Genomic DNA, 19,555 nt, shown 5'->3' with positions numbered 1-19,555 from the left:
ATTAGCTAAAATGAAACATACCTAAGCTTTTTTCTCCTTTAATGTATTAATAAATTCAGTTTTCTAATCTTGAGTCTTATTTCATTTTATATTCTGTCTGAAAATAAACATAATTATTATTCTACAACGAACACAAGTCTTATAATGATATCTAAATGAATATTAGAGTAAGAAATATAATATTTATAGATAAGACAGTAGATGAAAATTTTTATCTTGAGTAAAATTCTGTCTTTAGTATTTAGTTAGTATTAGGAATAGTAATTGTTGTAGGGTAAAAACATTATCATAATTAATCAAATAACCACACAGAAAACTACAAATACATTCATTAAAATATCTCATATTTCATTTTAGGAATCAATATCTAGTGAGCTGAAGTTTAACAGATTTTAATTTAAATTAACGAAAAATTATTTCAACTTCCAGCTTTCTGATCATTATTTGCTTTCAACATGAAAAGTCTAAAAAAGTAAGAAATCGTTGGAAACAAATTTAGTAAAAAAGATTGTTTTAATGTTTTATTCTGGGTTAGGTTAGGTTAACATGGCGCATTGTAAACTATGGATAGGATAATCCCGTATGGCTATTGCATCAAAGGTGCTGCCTAAAAGAATATACACATAATTTGGTTGAAAAATTCAATCGAAAACATTATGATGTCAATGTTAAATAGAGAACAATGTAACAAAAAAATTATGCTTTGATTTACAGAAAAAGAAAACTTTTTAACAAAATATTCTTAAATCAAAATGTGGGAAAAATAGTATCCACAGATTTAATTTTGAAAAGAAAAATTGTAATTCACATTAAAAATATTACAATATTTAGGTACAAATTCAGGTATCTCATTTAAGAAAAACCTATTGTTTGTCATATTTCAATTTAATGTTCTATGATATCAATAGAACCTTTATCCTCAATTATTTCTCCTTCTATTTCCTGTTTTATAGTTACTTCAACATTTCAGCCTCCATGTTGATAGAGAGAGGATCCTCATCAAGAGTTTCTTCTTCTTTTATCTCTAGTTTAATATCAGCTTCTCCACAATCAACAAAACTAGTAGAAGCAGAATGTAGAACTGTATTCTTAGTTGATTCTAATTTCTTGAGATGTCCAGCTGATTTATTATGTGTTGCCAGGTTTGAACTAGAGTAAAAATATTTCTGGCATAATTCACAAGAGAATGGCTTCTCACCTGTATGAATCCGCTTATGTATATATAATGCACTTTGTCGTGAGAAAGTATTTCCACAAGTAACACAAGAGTATGGCTTCTCTCCTGTATGGATCCTCTGATGGTGATTTAAATGGATTTGTTGTAAGAAAGCCTTATCACATAAATCACATTTGAATGGTTTCTCTCCTGTATGGATCCTTTTGTGTGTAGTTAATTCACTTTGTTGCTTGAAAGTCTTTTTACATGTTTCACAAGAGTAAGGCTTCTCTCCTGTATGAATCCGCTTATGTATATATAATGCACTTTGTTGTGAGAAAGCCTTTTCACATGTATCACAAGAATATGGCTTCTCGCCTGTATGAATCTTCTTATGGACAATTAACTCACCTTTTGAGCGGAAAGCTTTCTCACATGTATTACAAGAGAATGGCTTCTCTCCTGTATGGATCCTCTTATGGACAGTTTATGTACCTTGTTGTGAGAAAGCTTTTTCACAGGAATCGCATTTAAATGGCTTCTCTCCTGTATGAATTCTCATATGTCTTGTTAAGTCTCTCTTTATAGAGAATTCCTTGCAGCAGATATGACACTTGTTCATGATGGATTCTTAGTTGTTCTTGCACCTGGAATAAATAATATTTAATATAATAGTAAAATAGGAAATAATGATTTTTGATCTTATTAATTAATTTACTGTTATTTAAGTAACAAAGCTACTCTATAATATAGGTGTCCGTACATCATCAGTCACTATTTAGGAATAATTATCATATGCACTTTATATCCCTCTGTCTCCTCTCTCTCACTCTCTCTCTAATAAAGTAAAAACGCCCATCTACATATATAAAATATACATGAAACATACGAAAAAACCTATTACATAAAATAGTATCTTAGCAATACATATAAATTTTTGATATCTATCATGATTTTAAAAATGTTTTGGGATTGCAGTGGTTTGTTATGGACAAAATTATTGTACTTGTTAAAAACTAACTTACTTTATTTCTGATCTCAAATTCATTAGAGTTTTATTTCTCTTTATGTTGTTAATTACTACAGTGCAGTGTTATGATCTTCAGTTTGATTTCATTTAAATTTTATCTGAAAATAAATATAATTATTATTTTACAAGCAACATAAATTTGATAATGAGGAAATAATGAAATATTGATGAACTAAGATATGTATATATAATCCTTTTTCAAACCATCACAACACACAAAGGAATAAATGTATAAAAGCAAAATTGTATTAAAATAAAAACTCAAATAATCTGATAGTAATAAGAGATAATTATACATTTCTATACCCGCGACCGTGGCTCAACACTTAGCGCATCGGCTTTCCATCGGGAAGGTGATAGGTTCGAATCTCAATTCGACACCGCGTCATAACTAAAGACGTTAAAAATGGTTCCTACTGCTGCTAAGTCAGGTGCGCGACATAAATAGTTGGAGTGGTGGGAATGCCTTGGCCCAAAACAGGCGCAACTCACTACCATGCACAGATAAAGGTCGTGCAATTAAAGGGTTGGTTGTCTGATGGGCATATGGACGCTTTACACCGCGATCATAGGGCTTAGGGCTGACAACCCTATCCCATATCCATTAAAAGCCACATTGTTACAGAAACACTGACAAATTATCAGCGGCCTATGCTCCCCCTATTGAGTGAAAAGGGCTTGTTACTGTTACTATACATTTCTATTGATTAATTGAAAGAAAACTTTAAAAAGACAAAATGATTAATGGAAACAAGAAAGTTTAAATAAAATCAATTGAAACTAAACATATAACATATTAATTCATTAAATAATTTATTTTCTCGTATTCATTCGAATCCGGTGGATAGGAACCGGTTTTCATCCATACGAAAAAACTATGTCTAGCATCGTATTATATCCAGCTTTCTACGAATATAGAAATGTACAATCATAAGATTAAAACTAGTTTTTTTAGCCGGTGAATTCGTCACCTCGGGGCTAAAAAAACTAGTTTTAATCTTATAATTGTACATTCTATATCCGCGGAAAGCCGTTTATAATACGATGCGAGAAATAACTATTACTTCATTGCAATCTTAAGTTCAAAGGAGAGAAAACATTTGCTACTCATTCCAACCCATCAAACTACTCGCGCAGGTACATCAGTACTTAATGCCGCGTGTTTTTTTTTAAATGCTTCACAAATTAATAACCTTTAGTAAAAGGATTTTAATATTGAAGGATATAAACAAATATTTCTGTTACAATATCTTTTCAGAGAGTAGATATGATATAATTTGAAATTAAATTCGTGATCACACTATTTTTCCTTTTCTTGTATATTTAAAGAAAATAATTGGGGTTACTTTTATTTTTATCATGTAGTTTTCAAATGTTAAAAATTTACAATCATACTTGTAAAATTGTAACATTGTGATTTATGCTTTTTCTCAAAAATTAACCTTAATAATCACAAATCGGACATTTTTGGTTTATCTCAAAAACAACGTGATAAAAAATTGATCTTTCTATTAAATATTATTATTGCTAATCTATGCTTGTCATATTCTAGAACATATTTGATGAGTAACTAACCTAATAACATTATCTCGCCAAGAGCACACCGTGGAACTATCAGTTAAGCTAAAAAGATATTTTTGAAATCAGGAAAAATACTAAGAATTGAGAAATGAGAATAACATCTTTTTAATAATTTCTTTCAAAGAATCAACATTAAAAGCATTAAAAAGTTTTGTTATTTATAAAAGAAAAATACTAGAAACTGTATCTACATCCCACATAAATGATATTGAAGTACTTAAATCTAACTACTCATTATTAAATCTCTAATAGAAAAAATCTACAGTAAGACCCACGTAAAAGTATCTTTAAGGGTATACAGCCTTTATTTCTTAATGTATCATCAAAAGTAACATATGTCCTTGTTCTCTATACACTTTCACACAAGAATATACAAAAAAAAATATTTTACCTACATTAACAACGAAGATTTTAAGAGCTGAAGTTTTAAAAAAGTGACTGAGCAAAAAAGTAACTTTTTACATAAAACGACTTTTTGGCAAAATTGAGCTAGAGATCCTGTTATTTTTTGTTACTAGCAGGAACTTTAAAAAGTGTAATCTAAAATTTAGGTTTTAAGTTAAAATCATTTTTTTACACCTATTTTTGGAGTCTTTTTAGGTTAATGATATTTTGAAAAACTTACTTATATCAGGCAAAATTGTTATAGATAAAACAACAAAAAGATAAATTATTTAAATATATTATATATTTCCTGTTTTATAGTTTCTTCAACATTCTCAGCCTCCATGTTGTTAGAGAGAGGATCCTCATCAAGAGTTTCTTCCTCTTTTATCTCTAGTTTAATATCAGCTTCACCACAATCAAAAAAACTGGTAGAAGCAGAAGGTGAAACTGAATTCTTGGTAGATTCTAACTTCTTAAGATGTTTTGCTGATTTATTGTGTGTTGACAGGTTGGAACTGGTGCAAAAAGATATATGGCACAAATCACAAAAGTATGGCTTCTCTCCTGTATGGATCCTTTATGTACAGTCAAACTAGTTTGTTGTACGAAAGTTTTTTCACATGTATCACAAGAGTATGGCCTCTCTCCTGTATGAATCCTCTTATGATCAGCTAATGTACTTTGATGTGAGAAAGCCCTTTCACATGTATCACATGTAAATGGCTTCTCACCTGTATGGATTCTCATGTGATTTTTTAAACTACCATCCTGAATAAATGATTTATTGTATAAATTACATTTAAATGACTCTTGTAAGAGAATTTCTTGCTACAGATATTACACTTGTTAATGATGGTTTCTTAACTGTTTTTACACCTGGAATAAATAGAAAACAATTTACTTGTGTAGAATTAAAAATAATAATTTCAAGCATTTGTTATTTTATTGTATATTCTGAATAGAAAATAATTATGCTTTGCCTCTTTTATTTTATCTTTGGCTATTAGCTGTGCTCAAGGAAATTGGTGTTGTTGTTGGGGAGGGGGGGGGGGGGATAACGTTTCACTAACAACATTATTTCTCATTTTAGTGGATTACCTTAATGTGCCTAGCGAGTATTTTGTTGAAGCCCCTCCTGTCCTGGGTCCCTACCATGCAAGACCTATACCTGTTGTGTACTAGAGCTGCAATGCAACCCAATATATTCTAACTTCACCTGAACTTAAGTAAACACAAAAACACGAAAGAATACTAACCAATATAGAGGGGGGGGGGAGTTCTAAGCTTTACTAGGCACTTTGAGGGAAATCATTATTATTTTAAATGAAAAAATAGGACTTTTCCCATTATAGGTTTGAACTATTCTCAAATAGGAAGTAAAAATAAAACTATGCCTAGACTTATATCAAGATTCCTCCATTTCAGTGGTAGGCAAAGTTTTTTCATATAGACAGACAGATATTTACTTACTTGAGTTTTCTTTCACTTTCAGTTCTATTTACTTCAGTCTTATTTCATTTTATATTTTGTCTGAAAATAAATATAATTATTATTACAAGTAATACAAGTCTTATCATCGGATCTAAGTGAATATAAAATAATAATAAGAAATATGTGAAAAGTTTGATCTAATTTAGAGATGAAAAAAAAATTGCATAAGTATAATTCTGACTTTTGATGCTTGTAAATATCAAGGATGAAAAGTTTTTTAATTTTTTTAAAATTGTCATTGTCCAATTGTTTATTTATAGTATAAAAATTTTGGACATTATATTATGCTACAATCCATACAATGAACATGATTTAGTTAAAATAAGAATAAACTCAAATATTTACAAAGTCAACCATAAATCTGCTAGGAGAAAGAGAGAAAAAGAATTAATGTGAACTTGGATTACTTGAAATAATGAGATCAACACAATAATCCTAACTCCCGTCATTTACAATATCATCTCAATTTTATGATGTAATTTCTATAAACTAATAATTATCTACAACCTATTTATGTTCCACTATAGCTGCTATTCTATTCTCATCAGGACTTTGTTCACAAGAAAGAGAATCTTTATCCTGACTTTCTTCTTCTATTTCCTGTTTTATAGTTTCTTCAACATTCCAAGCCTCCATGTTGATAGAGAGAGGATCTTCATCAAGAGTTTCTTCTTCTTTTAACTCTAGTTTTACATCAGCTTTACCACAATCAACAAAACTGGTAGAAGCAGAAGGTGGAACTGAATTCTTATAAGATTCTAACTTCTTAAGATGTCCAGCTGATTTGTTATGTCTTAACAGGTTTGAACTATCATTATAAGATTTTTTACATATATTACAAGAGAATGGCTTCTCTCCTGTATGAATTCTCTTATGGACAATTAACTCACCATTTGTACGGAAAGCTTTTTCACATGTATCACAAGAGTATGGCTTCTCTCCTGTATGAATCTTCTTATGTCTTGTTAAACCACCAGTAGAATAGAAAGATTTTTCACATATATCACATGAGTATGGCTTTATTCCTGTATGATTCCTCTTATGTTCAGCTAATGCATCTTGTCGCGAGAATGCCTTTTCACATTTATCACAAGAGTACGGCTTCTCTCCTGTATGGATCCTCTTATGAACAGTTAACTTACTACTTGTAAGGAAAGCTTTATCACATGTATCACATTTGTATGGCTTCTCTCCTGTATGGATCCTCTTATGTACTGTTAATTCACCTTTTGTACGGAAAGATTTTTCACATGTATCACATTTAAATGGTCTCACGCCATGAATGGTCTTGTGTCTGTTAAAACTATCAATCTGTAAGAATGTCATGTTGCATGATGCACATTTGAATGTTTTTTCTTTTGTATCCATTTGTCAGTTGCACCTAAGACAATAGACAATTAGATACAGACAATAAAGGGTTAAAAATATCCAATTATATAAAAAATAACATAAACTAATAAATGTGAGCCAAAGGGATAGTTTCACGAAGTGCATTTTAAAAAAAATAGTGAACTGTAAGTTTTTTCTATTTTAAATAACGTAGTAGTGCATAATATAAAGTTATTGATTAAAATTAAAAGATTTGACCAGGGATTTTCCTTAAAAAATGAGTTTTTCATTTTTATTTTACCTTGTTGCATGTTATATATGGCGAAAACATTTTTGTCATAAATACAACTTTAGATAGCATTTACTAGTTAATAGAACTTCAAACTTTTTATACAACAAAATACACATAACAACAAAGAATGACCAATAAAATATTTAGTATAGTACTTAGAGTAGTGATCTTTTTATATGTCTTAGTAGAATATATTAGGCATTGGATAGATATGATTGTGATAAAGAATTTTAACATTGACCTGACCGAACTTTTTTTTTTGTTGACAATATCTAAAAAAGTTAGTGATTTGCAACATAAATTACATGAAAATGGTCTTTTTATATATATATATATATGTTGTATGGTTAGTTGGTATTTCCGCGTGAGATAATGTGTATATTGTAAGTAAACCGGACGGTTTTCTTTATTTTTTTTAAAAAGAATCTCTAGAAAACCTGTCCTATTATGAACCGGATGTTATTTTTTATGTTTTTTAAGTAACTTGTCCCAAGGGGAACCCATGTTCAATTTTTTTATATCTCTTGTGAAATATGTGGAAAAAGATTCTCTCATATTGGTGTTTTGGCTATACATATTTTGAAAAAAAAACAGGGCAGGAGGTACTTCTTGAAGTACTGGGGGATATTGACGTCCCTCCCCTTACCAGTCACCCTTCCTTCCAGGGATATGAAAGGTTTGCGTAGGACTAACTATCCTACCTGTAAAAATTCCAACAGTTACAGAAACCACCCACAAAACCTCAAACACTTATGGCTTTAACACAGCCAGAGGTGTGCATGAAACAAGAACTGTTGGAACTGATGCTCAGTTTACTGAGAATATGAAAGATGATGGTGAAATCCGAAAGGAAGCTATCAACTTGATGACAGGACCAATAAGTTCTAAGCAAAGCTGTAAGATAGGAACCTGGAATGTTAGAACAATGTATGAGTCAACTAAAACAGCCCAAGTAGTTAAAGAAATGACAAGTTACAATATTGGAATACTTGGAATTGCAGAATGTAGATGGACAGGACAAGGACAAACCACAACCAAAGATGGCCACCTAATACTTTATTCTGGTCATGAAAGTCAACATATGTATGGGGTTGCTATAATTATTCAAAAACGACATGTCAATTCACTAATAGACTGGAAACCTATATCAGACAGAATAATTAAGGCTAGATTCCAATCAAGGCACTGCAAGTTGACCCTTATCCAATGCTATGCCCCAACAAATGACAAAAGTGAAGAAGTAAAACAAGAGTTTTATGATCAACTGCAATCAATCAGAAACTCAGTACCCAAACATGACATGTGTCTAGTTCTTGGAGATATGAATGCTAAAGTAGGAACTGACAGGACTGGAGTGGAAAATGCAATGGGACACTTTGGCATAGGTACAAGAAATGAAAATGGAGAACTTTTACTTGAATTCTGTTTAAATAATGATATGGTCGTAGGAGGTACATTATTCCAACACAAAAACATTCACAAATATACCTGGACAACACCTGATGGACAAACAAGAAACATGATTGACCATATTATGATCAATAGAAAATGGGTCAAGTCAATGCAAGACTGTAGGAGCTATAGAGGAGCCGACATATTCAGTGACCATGAACTAGTTGTCAGTAAGATTAAATTAAAGCTGAAGCGTTGTGGCCATGATAAAAAGAGTGAGATTGGTAGACAATATGATTCTTCAAGATTAAAGGACCCAGTGATAAAGAATGAATTTGTCTTAAAACTCAAAAATAGATTTCAAGTCTTAGAGGACCTAAATGACGAGACTGAGATCACATGGACTTCAATTAAAGAAAACTTTCAATCTACTGCTAAGGAAATCCTAGGACACAAGAAACCAGAGAAAAAGGACTGGATCTCTGAAGAAACATGGAACAAAATAGAAGAGAGAAAGAAGCTTAAAAACAAAATTCATAATGCTCAACATTTGGCTGACATGGGCAATTTAAGAGCTGAATATACTGCTAAAGACAAAGAAGTCAAAAAGCGCACAAGGAAAGACAAGAGAGATTACATTGACAATATGGCTGAAAAGGCCCAGAGAGCAGCTGACTTCGGTAACATGAAAAAGGTATACAACATAACCAAGCAATTAAGTGGCAAATATATCAAAAAGAGTGGTGAAACTATCAAGGCTAAAGATGGTAAATTACTCACTACAGAAAAAGAAGTTGCTGAAAGGTGGAAATCGCATTTTGAAGAAGTGTTGAACAGACCTGAACCTGAAATTACTGCTGAACCAGAACCAGGACATGAAATAGACATAGACACAAGTCCACCAACTATTCAAGAAGTTAAAGCTGCTATACATAGTCTAAAGAATGACAAAGCACCTGGACCTGACTTGATAACTGCCGAAATGCTTAAGGCAGACATAGATCTTTCTGCTAGGACTCTGACTGATCTCTTTGATAAAATTTGGAGACAAGAAAAGATACCAACTGACTGGTCTAAAGGTATTATCATAAAACTACCTAAGAAGGGAGATTTGAACAATTGTGATAATTGGAGAGGAATTATGCTGCTTTCTATCCCAAGCAAGGTCCTATGTAAAGTTATTTTAAACAGAATTGATGAGAAAATTGACAATAAACTAAGAGAAGAACAAGCTGGATTCCGTGCTGGAAGAGGCTGTGTTGACCAAATTTTCACCCTTAGGACAGTTATTGAACAATGTGTTGAATTTAACAAGCCACTCCATGTAAATTTTGTTGATTTCTCTAAGGCCTTTGACTCCATACACAGACAAACACTCTGGAAAATACTAAGAAGTTATGGTATACCTGAAAAGATGATAATTATGATAACTAAATTTTATGACAACTTCCAAGCCTGTGTTTCAGTTGGAAACAATAAGACATCTGATTTCTTTAAAATAAGCACTGGAGTTAGACAGGGATGCATTTTATCACCTATTCTATTTATATTGGTCATTGACTGGGTGATGAAGAAAACCACAGAGGACAAAAAACGTGGTCTCCAGCTGGGCATACTAGGACACCTAGAAGATCTGGACTTTGCTGATGACCTGGCACTGATTTCAGAAACAATTAAACATCTACAAGCTAAGACAGATAGACTAGTCAAATACGCAGGACAAGTCGGGCTCTTTGTTAATGTCAAGAAGACTGAAATTATGAATATACCTACAAACCCTGATCAAACTATAACAATAAATGGTGAACAATTGAAACAAAGCAACAAATTCACCTATTTGGGGAGTGTTATCAGCAGTGAAAATGGCTCAAAAGCTGATGTTAAAACCAGGATTGATAAGGCTAGGGTTGCTTTCAACAGTCTACACAACGTTTGGAATTCAAAGAAACTTGCTCTGAAAACAAAAATCAGACTTTACAACAGTAATGTGAAATCAGTTCTTCTTTATGGAGCTGAATGCTGGAGAACTGTGAAAACTGAATCAAATCAACTTAATGCATTTCACAATAGCTGCCTAAGAAGAATTTGCAAAATATTCTGGCCAAACAAAATATCAAACATTGAGCTGTATGCTAAGACCAAGTGCAATAGTATTGAAGCAGAAGTGAAATTTAAAAGACTAAGGTGGCTAGGACATGTGCTTAGAATGGAACAAAATAGGTTTCCAAAAAAGTGCTTAAAATGGAACCCCACCACTGGTAAACGTAAACGGGGACAACCAAAAATGACCTGGCGTCGGAGCACTGAAAAGGACCTCTTTAATTTGGAATTAACATGGGGAGAAGCTGAAGCACTTGCCAAAAAAAGGAATTCATGGAGGAGCAGGGTGGCCGTATTCTCTGGACTCCACAGTCCAAAAGAGAGACGCGCCTGAACTGAACTGAACTGATTTTGAAAAAAATAGACCATTCTCATGTAATTTATGTGGCAAATCACTTTAACTTTTTTAGATATTGTCAAATAAAAAAATTTGGTCTGGTCAATGTTAAAAATTCTTTAACATATAATCATATCTATCCAATGCCTAATATATTCTACTAAGACATATAAAAGTTCACTACTCTAAGTACCTTAACTCTTTAAATACACTTCGTAGAACTATCCCTTTTAAAAAAAAAATTAAAGAGTGTATATAAGAAGTATTTGTCATCAAACTTAGAAATGAAAAGTTTGTCTCAAAAAGTAGTCTTAGTATCAACAAAAATTTGCCTAAGATAATTTGACAAGAAAGAGCATTAACGAAAATAGACTTGGAGAAGAAAGTTATCTCATACCATTTTTAAACAGTTCTATTGATTTGTTTTCTCATCAACATAATACATACCTGTTGGTACAATAAAGAGTTCAATTCAAATAAATCTTTTTTCAAATCATTTCATTTCATTCTTTTATCTGAAAAATAATAAGTATGTTGCAAGAAACTTTATTTATTTACTCATTTACACATTATATCAAATCTTAGATACAAACATAATACAGCTCTTGCTAGAAGACGTTGACAACAAATTCGCAATTAAGGTTCATGCATTTATCAAACATTTTTATTTTTATGTGCTAAGACAAATTCTTCACTCTAAACTCCTTCTTACTCCTTTATTTCCTCCACACTCTCAGCCTCCATGTTGATGGATATAGGATCCTCATCAAGAGTTTCTTTTTCTTTTATTTCTTGCTTAATATCAGCTTCTCCACAATCAACAAAACTGGTTAAAGCAGAAGGTGGATCTGCATTCTTAATAGATTCTAACTTCTTGAGATGTTTAGCTGTTTTAATATGTCTTGAAAAGTCTGAACTGGAGTAGTAAGATTTCTGGCATAATTCACAAGAGTATGGCTTTTCTCCTGTATGGATCCTTTTATGAATTGTTAGCTGAGGATTTGTACAGAAAGTCTTTTCACATGTATCACAAGAGTATGGCTTCTCACCTGTATGGATCCTTTTGTGCTTTGTTAAGTCACTATTGTCCGAAAATGCACTTTCACAAAAATCGCATTTGAATGGTTTCTCTCCTATATGTATTCTCACATGTCTTGTCAAATCGCTCTTTTTAGAGAAATTCTTGCAGCAGATATGACACTTATTCATGGTGGATTCTTAATTGTTCTTGCACCTGGAATAGATAATACCTATATGATGTAATAATTGTGTAGAGTTGAAAATAATAATTTCAATCCTTTTTATTTTTTATCAATCATTTCAAATACTGATTATATTGGACTCTATAATTAAGGTGTGTCCGTATGTCTGTCAATGAGTAGGTAAAAGTACTCTATGAAAACTCATCTCCTTACATCTACAGTGTGTTTTTTTTATGAGAACTTTTTTGAAAGCAATTTTACCCCACTTATAGTCATCAGAATTTAATGATTAATGGCTTATTTTCTTTGTTTTTTATAACCATTTATAGAACATCAAAAAATATTTCAGTTTTTATTTAAAAAGTACAGTAAAATAAAAAATTCAAAACCTAGATGTCAACATCTACAAATGGTTTTAGCGCATTTTTCTCATGCTCTAGTCTTCTACCGTTTGCAAGGATGGCTGCAAAACGCTTCAAAGTTGATATACAGAGTTAAAAATTGATACAGATACTTTTGGGGACATGTACTAGTACATAACAAAGTTTGAAGGCCATATCTCAACCAGGGAAGGAATACTGGCCCCCCAAAGTGGACTACTGAAAATCCATTTCTTTTCTTGCAAAGGGTAGAAGATTTGAGCTTAAGAAAATTTTTTGATGTTCTATAAATGGTTATAAAAAAAAGAAGAAAATAAGCCGTTAATCATTAAATTCTGAAAACTATAAGTGGGGTAAAATTGCTTTCAAAAAAGTTCTCATATTTTATTTTGTATAGCTACTCTATATGTAGAGTGTGTCCGTCATGTTATGTAGGTAAAAATATTCCTGATGTACTCTATGAAAACTATCTCCTTACATCCAAATCTTATTTAGTATAGCTGTTCTATACGTAGAGTGTATCCGTCACTATGTAGGTAAAAGTTTCTCTTCTATCCACTCACACACATGTACATGACTATAGTATTATTACCCGATCTACTTTTGATGTTTTATAGTGTCCATACTATAGAAAAAAACAAACCCCAACTGTTTTTTTTACTGCAACTAGTTAACTTTTATTACAAACAGATATTAGAATATTAATATTCTAAAGATTCTTTTACATAAGGGGGGGGGGGGGGGGCGTAATGACATAAGCTCTTAAACCGTGAGCAAAATGGTCTAAATATTGAGCTAGACCCTTCAAACTTGGTATATAAGCCTAGTCCTACAGGTATTACATCTAAATGGCAAAAAAATCCAAAATTTTTAATTTTTAGGTTAGGTTAGGTAAGAAAAACCCTGCGGAAATGGGGTTTTTAGGCTTTTTTTGGTCTATTTTGATGTGGAAACTTGCCTTAAATTGTTTTTTCTTAGGGTTTTAACTTAAATACACTGTATCTATTTATATGGACATTATTTAAGATGATTCAGCAAGTCGGGGACCGACCCCTGGGGGCTAGGTGGGTGGCCCGCAGGGGTAAGTTCATTTTTCCTGATATATTTGTTGTGATACATCAAATTATAGGTTTTTTAGGTCAAGGAACTCAAATTCAGAGCTAAAATAAGCATTAGACTAATCTGAAGCTAGCCCCAGCGGGCTAGGTTGATGGCCCGCAGGGGTTAAGTGCATTTTTTCTAATATATATCTTGTTATATGTCAAAATATAGGTTTTTTAGGTCAAGAAACTCAAATTCTGAGCGAAAATTAGCATTAGACTGACCTGAAGCTAACCCCCCCGGGCTAGGTTGGGTTTCTGCAGGGCTTAAGAGCATTTACCTAACCTAACCTAGAAACTTACTTATATTTTCACAGGATTTTTTCTTGAATAAACTGTGTCTATTAATGAGGACTTTATTTAAGATGATCCAGCAAGTCGGGGATCGACCCCAGCGGGCTAGGTGGGTGGCCCGCAGGGGTTAAGTGCATTTTTCCCAATATATATGTTGCGATACATCAAATTATAAGTTTTTTAGGTCAGTTAACTCAAATTCAGAGCTAGAATTAGCTTAAGACTAATCTGAAACTAGCCCCAGAGGGCTAGGTTGGTGGCCCGCAGGGGTTAAATGCATTATTTCCAATATAGATCTTGTTATTTATCTAAATAAAGGTTTTTAAGGTCAAGAAACTCAAATTCAGAGCTAAAATTGGCATAAGACTTACCTGAAGCTAACCCCTGCGGGCTAGGTAAATTTTCCACAAGGCTTATGTGCATTTTACCTAACCTAAACTAGAAACTTACTTATTCTTTTTGGTTTTTTCCTTGAATAAACTGTGTCTATTAATGAGGACATTATTTTAGATAATCCAGCAAGTTGGGGACCAACCCCAGCGGGCTAGGTGGGTGGCCCACAGGGGTGTAGTGCATTTTTTCTAAAGTATTTGTTGTCATACATCAAATTATAGGTTTTTTATGTCAAGAAACTCAAATTCAGAGCTATTTTAAGCATTAGACTGACCTAAGGCTAACCCTCGCGGATCAGGTGGGTGGCCTGCAGGGGTAAATTTTCCAAATTATGTGTTGTTATACATCAAACTATAGGTTTTTAAAGTCAATTTGGAGCTAAAAAAACACAAAAGCAACCTGATGCTAGTTTTTTTGTGGTATGTGGTATACATTAAATTAAAAAATTGTATCCTATTAGCATATTAAATTCTTCCACCGCTAACATTGTATACTATCAAAATTGAAATTCTTTTAAATATATGCCATATAAATAAAATGTAGTTTAACCAATTAACCAGGAAAAAATAAGCAGTTCACTAAATTAAGTTCAAATGCATTTCATGAAACTACCCCTTTGAATTTCTGGACCTAAAAAACCTATAATTTTATGTATGACAACTAAAAATGCACTTAACCCCTGCGGGCCACGCACCTAGCCTGCTGGGGTCTTAAATCTTAAATAATGTTCTAATAAATAGACACAGTTTATTCCAGAAAAAAACCATAAAAAAACAAGTAAGGTTCTAGGTTAGGTTAGGTAAAATGCACTTAAGACTTGCAGGCAACCCACCTAGCCCGCTGGGGCTAGCTTCAGATTAGTCTGATGCTTTTATTAGCTGTAAATTTGAGTTTCTTGACCTTTAAAACCTATAGTTGGATGTATGACAACACATACTTTTTTAAAAAATGCATTTAACCCCTGAGGGACACCCACCTAGCCCGCTGGGGTCGGTCTTCGACTTGCTGGATCATCTGAAATAAGGTCCTCATGAATGGACAGTTTATTTGAAAAAAACCTGAAAAAAATATTAAATGTAAGTTTCTAGGTTAGGTTAGGTAAAATGCACTTAAGCCCTGTGGGCTACCTATCTAGCCCGCTGGGGTTAGCTTCAGATTAGTCTAATGCTTATTTCAGCTCTGAATTTGAGTTCTTTGACCTAAAAAACCTATAATTGGATTTATCACAACATATATATTGGGGAAAATGCACTTAACCCCTGCAGGCCACCCACCTAGCCCGCTGGGGTCGGTCTTCGACTTGCTGAATCATCTGAAATAAGGTCCTCATGAATGGACAGTTTATTCTAGAAAAAAAACCTAAAAAAAATAATAAATGTAAGTTTCTAGGTTAGCTTAGGTAAAATGCACTCAAGCCCTGTGGGCAACCAAGCTAGCCCGCTGGGGTTAGCTTCAGATTATTCTAATGCTTATTTTAGCTCTGAATTTGAGTTCTTTGACCTAAAAAACATATCATTTGATGTATCACATCATATATATTGGGGAAAATGCACTTAACCCCTGCGGGCCACCCACCTAGCCCGCTAGGGTCGGTCCCCGACTTGCTGGATCATCTTAAATAAAGTCTTCATTAATAGACACAGTTTATTTAAGAAAAAACCTGTAAAAATATAAGTAAGTTTCTAGGTTAGGTTAGGTAAATTCTCTTAAGCCCTGCAGAAAACCAACCTAGCCCGGGGGGGTTAGCTTCAGGTCAGTCTAATGCTAATTTTCGCTCAGAATTTGAGTTTCTTGACCTAAAAAACCTTTAGTTTGATATATAACAAGATATATATTAGAAAAAATGCACTTAACCCCTGCGGGCCACCAACCTAGCCCGCTGGGGCTAGCTTCAGATTAGTCTAATGCTTATTTTAGCTCTGAATTTGAGTTCCTTGACCTAAAAAACCTATAATTTGATGTATCACAACAAATATATTGGGAAAAATGAACTTAACCCCTGCGGGCCACCCACCTAGCCCCCTGGGGTCGGTCCCCGACTTGCTGAATCATCTTAAATAATGTCCATATGAATAGATACAGTGTATTTAAGTTAAAACCCTAAGAAAAAACAATTTAAGGCAAGTTTCCACATCAAAATAGACCAAAAAAAGCCTAAAAACCCCATTTCCGCAGGGTTTTTCTTACCTAACCTAACCTAAAAATAAAATTTTTTGGATTTTTTTGCCATTTAGATGTAATACCTATAGGACTAGGCTTACATACCAAGTTTGAAGGGTCTAGCTTAATATTTAGACCATTTTGCTCACGGTTTAAGAGCTCATGTCATTACGCCCCCCCCCCCTTTTGTAATAGAAAACTTACTTTACTTAGCTAAACTCAAATTCTCGTGTTTTCTTTCTTTTTATAACCTCAGAGTCTCAATTCATTTTATATTCAGTCTGAAATTAAATATAATAATAATTCTACATGTAACACAATTCTAAATATGAGGAAAAAAACGAGAAATATATTGGATAACAAAAATTTAAGAAGTTATAAAAGCTTTGGCATTCAAGAGAAGGACAGAAAAAAAATACAATTTTTTATCAATTAGTATTCCTCAAACTTAGGTTAGCTAGGATGATTTGGGTATGTACAAGGTAAACCTGTAAGGTTAGGACGACACATGTTTATGTTTAATCAATAAAGCAAACAAAATATATAAGATACTAACTATTTACACAGTTTGTTCAAAGAATTATGATTTTTAAAAAAAATTATTTTTGGAGAAGTAATATTATTTACACATATTATTAAATCTTAAATACAAACATTAATAAACATAATTAAGCACTTTTTAAAAGACATTTACAACAAAATGGCAATTTCAACAAATTCGCTATTTAGGGTCATGCATTCATCAAACACTTTTATTTCTAAACAAATTCTTCACTCTCAATTCCTTCTTCCTCCTTAATTTCCTCTTTTATAATTACTTCCACACTCTCAGCCTCAATCTTTATAGATATAGGATCCTCATCAAGAGTTTCTTCATCTTTTATTATCATCTTTATGTTAGCTTCACCACAATCAACAAAACTGGTAGAAGCAGAAGGTGTGACAAAATTCCAACTGGATTTATGGATCCTCTTATGCATAGTTAAATTACCTATATGAGAGAAAGCCCTGTCACATGTATCACAGGCGTATGGCGTCTCTCCTGTATGGATCCTCTTATGGTTATTTAATTCCCATTGATGTAGGAAAGCTTTTTCACATGTATCACAAGAGTATGGCTTATCTTCTGTATGAATTCTCATATGACTTATTAAACTTTTCTTCATAGAGAATTCCTTGCAGCAGATATGACACTTGTGTAGAGTTAATTTACTAGAGTGTGGCTTCTCATGCTCAGTAAAATGATAATTAAACTCATACTTTGTACGGAAAGCTTTGTCACATGTATCACACGAGTATGGCTTCTCTTCTGTATGCATCCTTTTATGTAATATCAACTCTTTACTGACACGGAAAGTATTTCCACAAGTATCACAAGAGTATCGATTTTCCCTTTTATGGATCTTCTTATGAGTAATTAATGCACTTTGTTGTGAGAAAGCCTTTTCACATGTATCACATTTGAATGGCTTCTCTCCTGTATGAATTCTCTTATGTACTGTTAAATTGCTTTTTGTAGAAAATTTCTTAGCACAGATATGACACTTGTTCATGATGGATTATTAATTTTTCTTGCAACTGGAATAAATATCTAATATAATACTTGTGTAGAATGGAAATTAATAAGTTTAGCTATATGTAGGGAGTGTCCGTCACTATGTATATAAAAGCAATCCAGATGTACTTTATAAAAAATATTCTCTCTACATCCTTATCTTATTTGTTATAGCTACTCTATATGTTGGGTGTGTCTGTCAATGTTATTTAATGTTGTGGATAAATCTATCCTTGTACTTGTTACAATCTAACTTACTTTAATTTTCTGAACTGAGACTATGCGAGGTTTGTTTCTCTTTATGTTGACTTTATGTTGTCTGAAAATAAAAAAAATCATTATTTCATATGTAGTACAAATCTAATAATGAGATCTAACTTAATATAAGTGATGCCATATTGTTCATTAAATATTTCCCTATAAAATACCAATGTAAAATATTATTTTTGCAATCATCTTTATAAAATGGGAAACTTAAAAATCACAAATTAACCATTTTTATGTGTATCTTCAAAACTGTCAAATAATAGTTAATTTTCTTTCTAAAAACATTTCGTCTATGATATTAAAAGTATAAAAAGAAATATCCAGTAACAAACTTTATATCTTTTTTTCACTTAATCTTAATTATTCTATCCAAGTCTAAATCCTGTCTACAAGATGGTTTCTTTTTGGAGGGGACAGTTGTATGAAGAGCATTTAACGAGTTTAGGTACTTGGAGTAGGAAAACATAAAATGTTTTTATAGAATATGATAATTATGTGTTGACAAAAAAGATATTTGAATGCAAAATTAACTTTTATCTGGCAGTGTTTGAGGTACACCCAAATTTGTATAATTTGTTATAGTTAAAGATAACATTGCAGTGAAATGATTGAAGGCATAGGTTACAAGAGTAATGATTAACATCTAGTGTATTTCATACAGCAAAATTAGGAACCTTTAAATTAAGTTGGTCTTGTGAAAGTAAGACACCTATATAAAATACATGTAATATAAGAAAACAAAATATGTAATTCATTAAATTAAAGTTAAAATGCATGTCGTGAATCTACATCTTTATATCCAAAATACATCTAAAAAGAAATCCTTTATCTCTACTTAATAACCTATGGCCTTACTTCAATGCCTGAAGCAATAACTATATACCTGTTTTTATTCGTGATATTTTTTATGTACCATGTAAGAAAATTTCATTTTCATATTCTGAAAATAAAAAAATAATAAATAAATAAAAAAATTTAACGAACAAGAATTACTGGTTTACACTGAGAGATAACTTAAATTTAAAAATATATAAGAAAATAAAAAAGTGAAAAAAGTCTTGTATATATAATAAAGAAATAAAATAACTTTGTAGGTAAGTAATATTTAT

At 32.2% G+C, this 19,555-nt stretch overlaps 3 protein-coding genes across 3 annotated transcripts; all 3 read right to left on the bottom strand.

Moving 5' to 3' along the window:
* Nucleotides 1-847: 847 nt before the first annotated feature.
* Nucleotides 848-11,612, bottom strand: LOC145323490 (uncharacterized). The gene is given in 3 exon segments (XM_080165890.1): nucleotides 848-1,769; nucleotides 6,156-7,026; nucleotides 11,543-11,612. Coding segments are annotated over 2 exon segments (1,674 nt in total). The 5' UTR covers nucleotides 7,014-7,026; nucleotides 11,543-11,612; the 3' UTR covers nucleotides 848-953.
* Nucleotides 11,613-11,633: 21 nt separating this feature from the next.
* LOC145321537 (uncharacterized) lies at nucleotides 11,634-16,907 on the bottom strand. The gene is made up of 2 exons (XM_080162946.1): nucleotides 16,829-16,907; nucleotides 11,634-12,329 (listed from the first exon to the last, which is right to left on the bottom strand). Exon 2 carries the CDS (start codon nucleotides 12,302-12,304, stop codon nucleotides 11,804-11,806), a length of 501 nt encoding a protein of 166 aa, XP_080019072.1. The 5' UTR covers nucleotides 12,305-12,329; nucleotides 16,829-16,907; the 3' UTR covers nucleotides 11,634-11,803.
* LOC145321533 (uncharacterized) lies at nucleotides 16,905-19,388 on the bottom strand. The gene is made up of 3 exons (XM_080162941.1): nucleotides 19,330-19,388; nucleotides 18,438-18,498; nucleotides 16,905-18,202 (listed from the first exon to the last, which is right to left on the bottom strand). The coding sequence occupies exon 3, from the start codon at nucleotides 18,175-18,177 to the stop codon at nucleotides 17,383-17,385; it is 795 nt and encodes a 264-aa protein (XP_080019067.1). The 5' UTR covers nucleotides 18,178-18,202; nucleotides 18,438-18,498; nucleotides 19,330-19,388; the 3' UTR covers nucleotides 16,905-17,382.
* Nucleotides 19,389-19,555: the final 167 nt, after the last annotated feature.

This window comes from Acartia tonsa, chromosome 6 (assembly GCF_053477335.1).
Source record: "Acartia tonsa isolate MP-2025a chromosome 6, ASM5347733v1, whole genome shotgun sequence".
Taxonomy (NCBI): domain Eukaryota; kingdom Metazoa; phylum Arthropoda; class Copepoda; order Calanoida; family Acartiidae; genus Acartia; species Acartia tonsa.
Note: the sequence above shows the minus strand (reverse complement) of the source record. Positions and strands in the feature narration are given on the sequence as shown.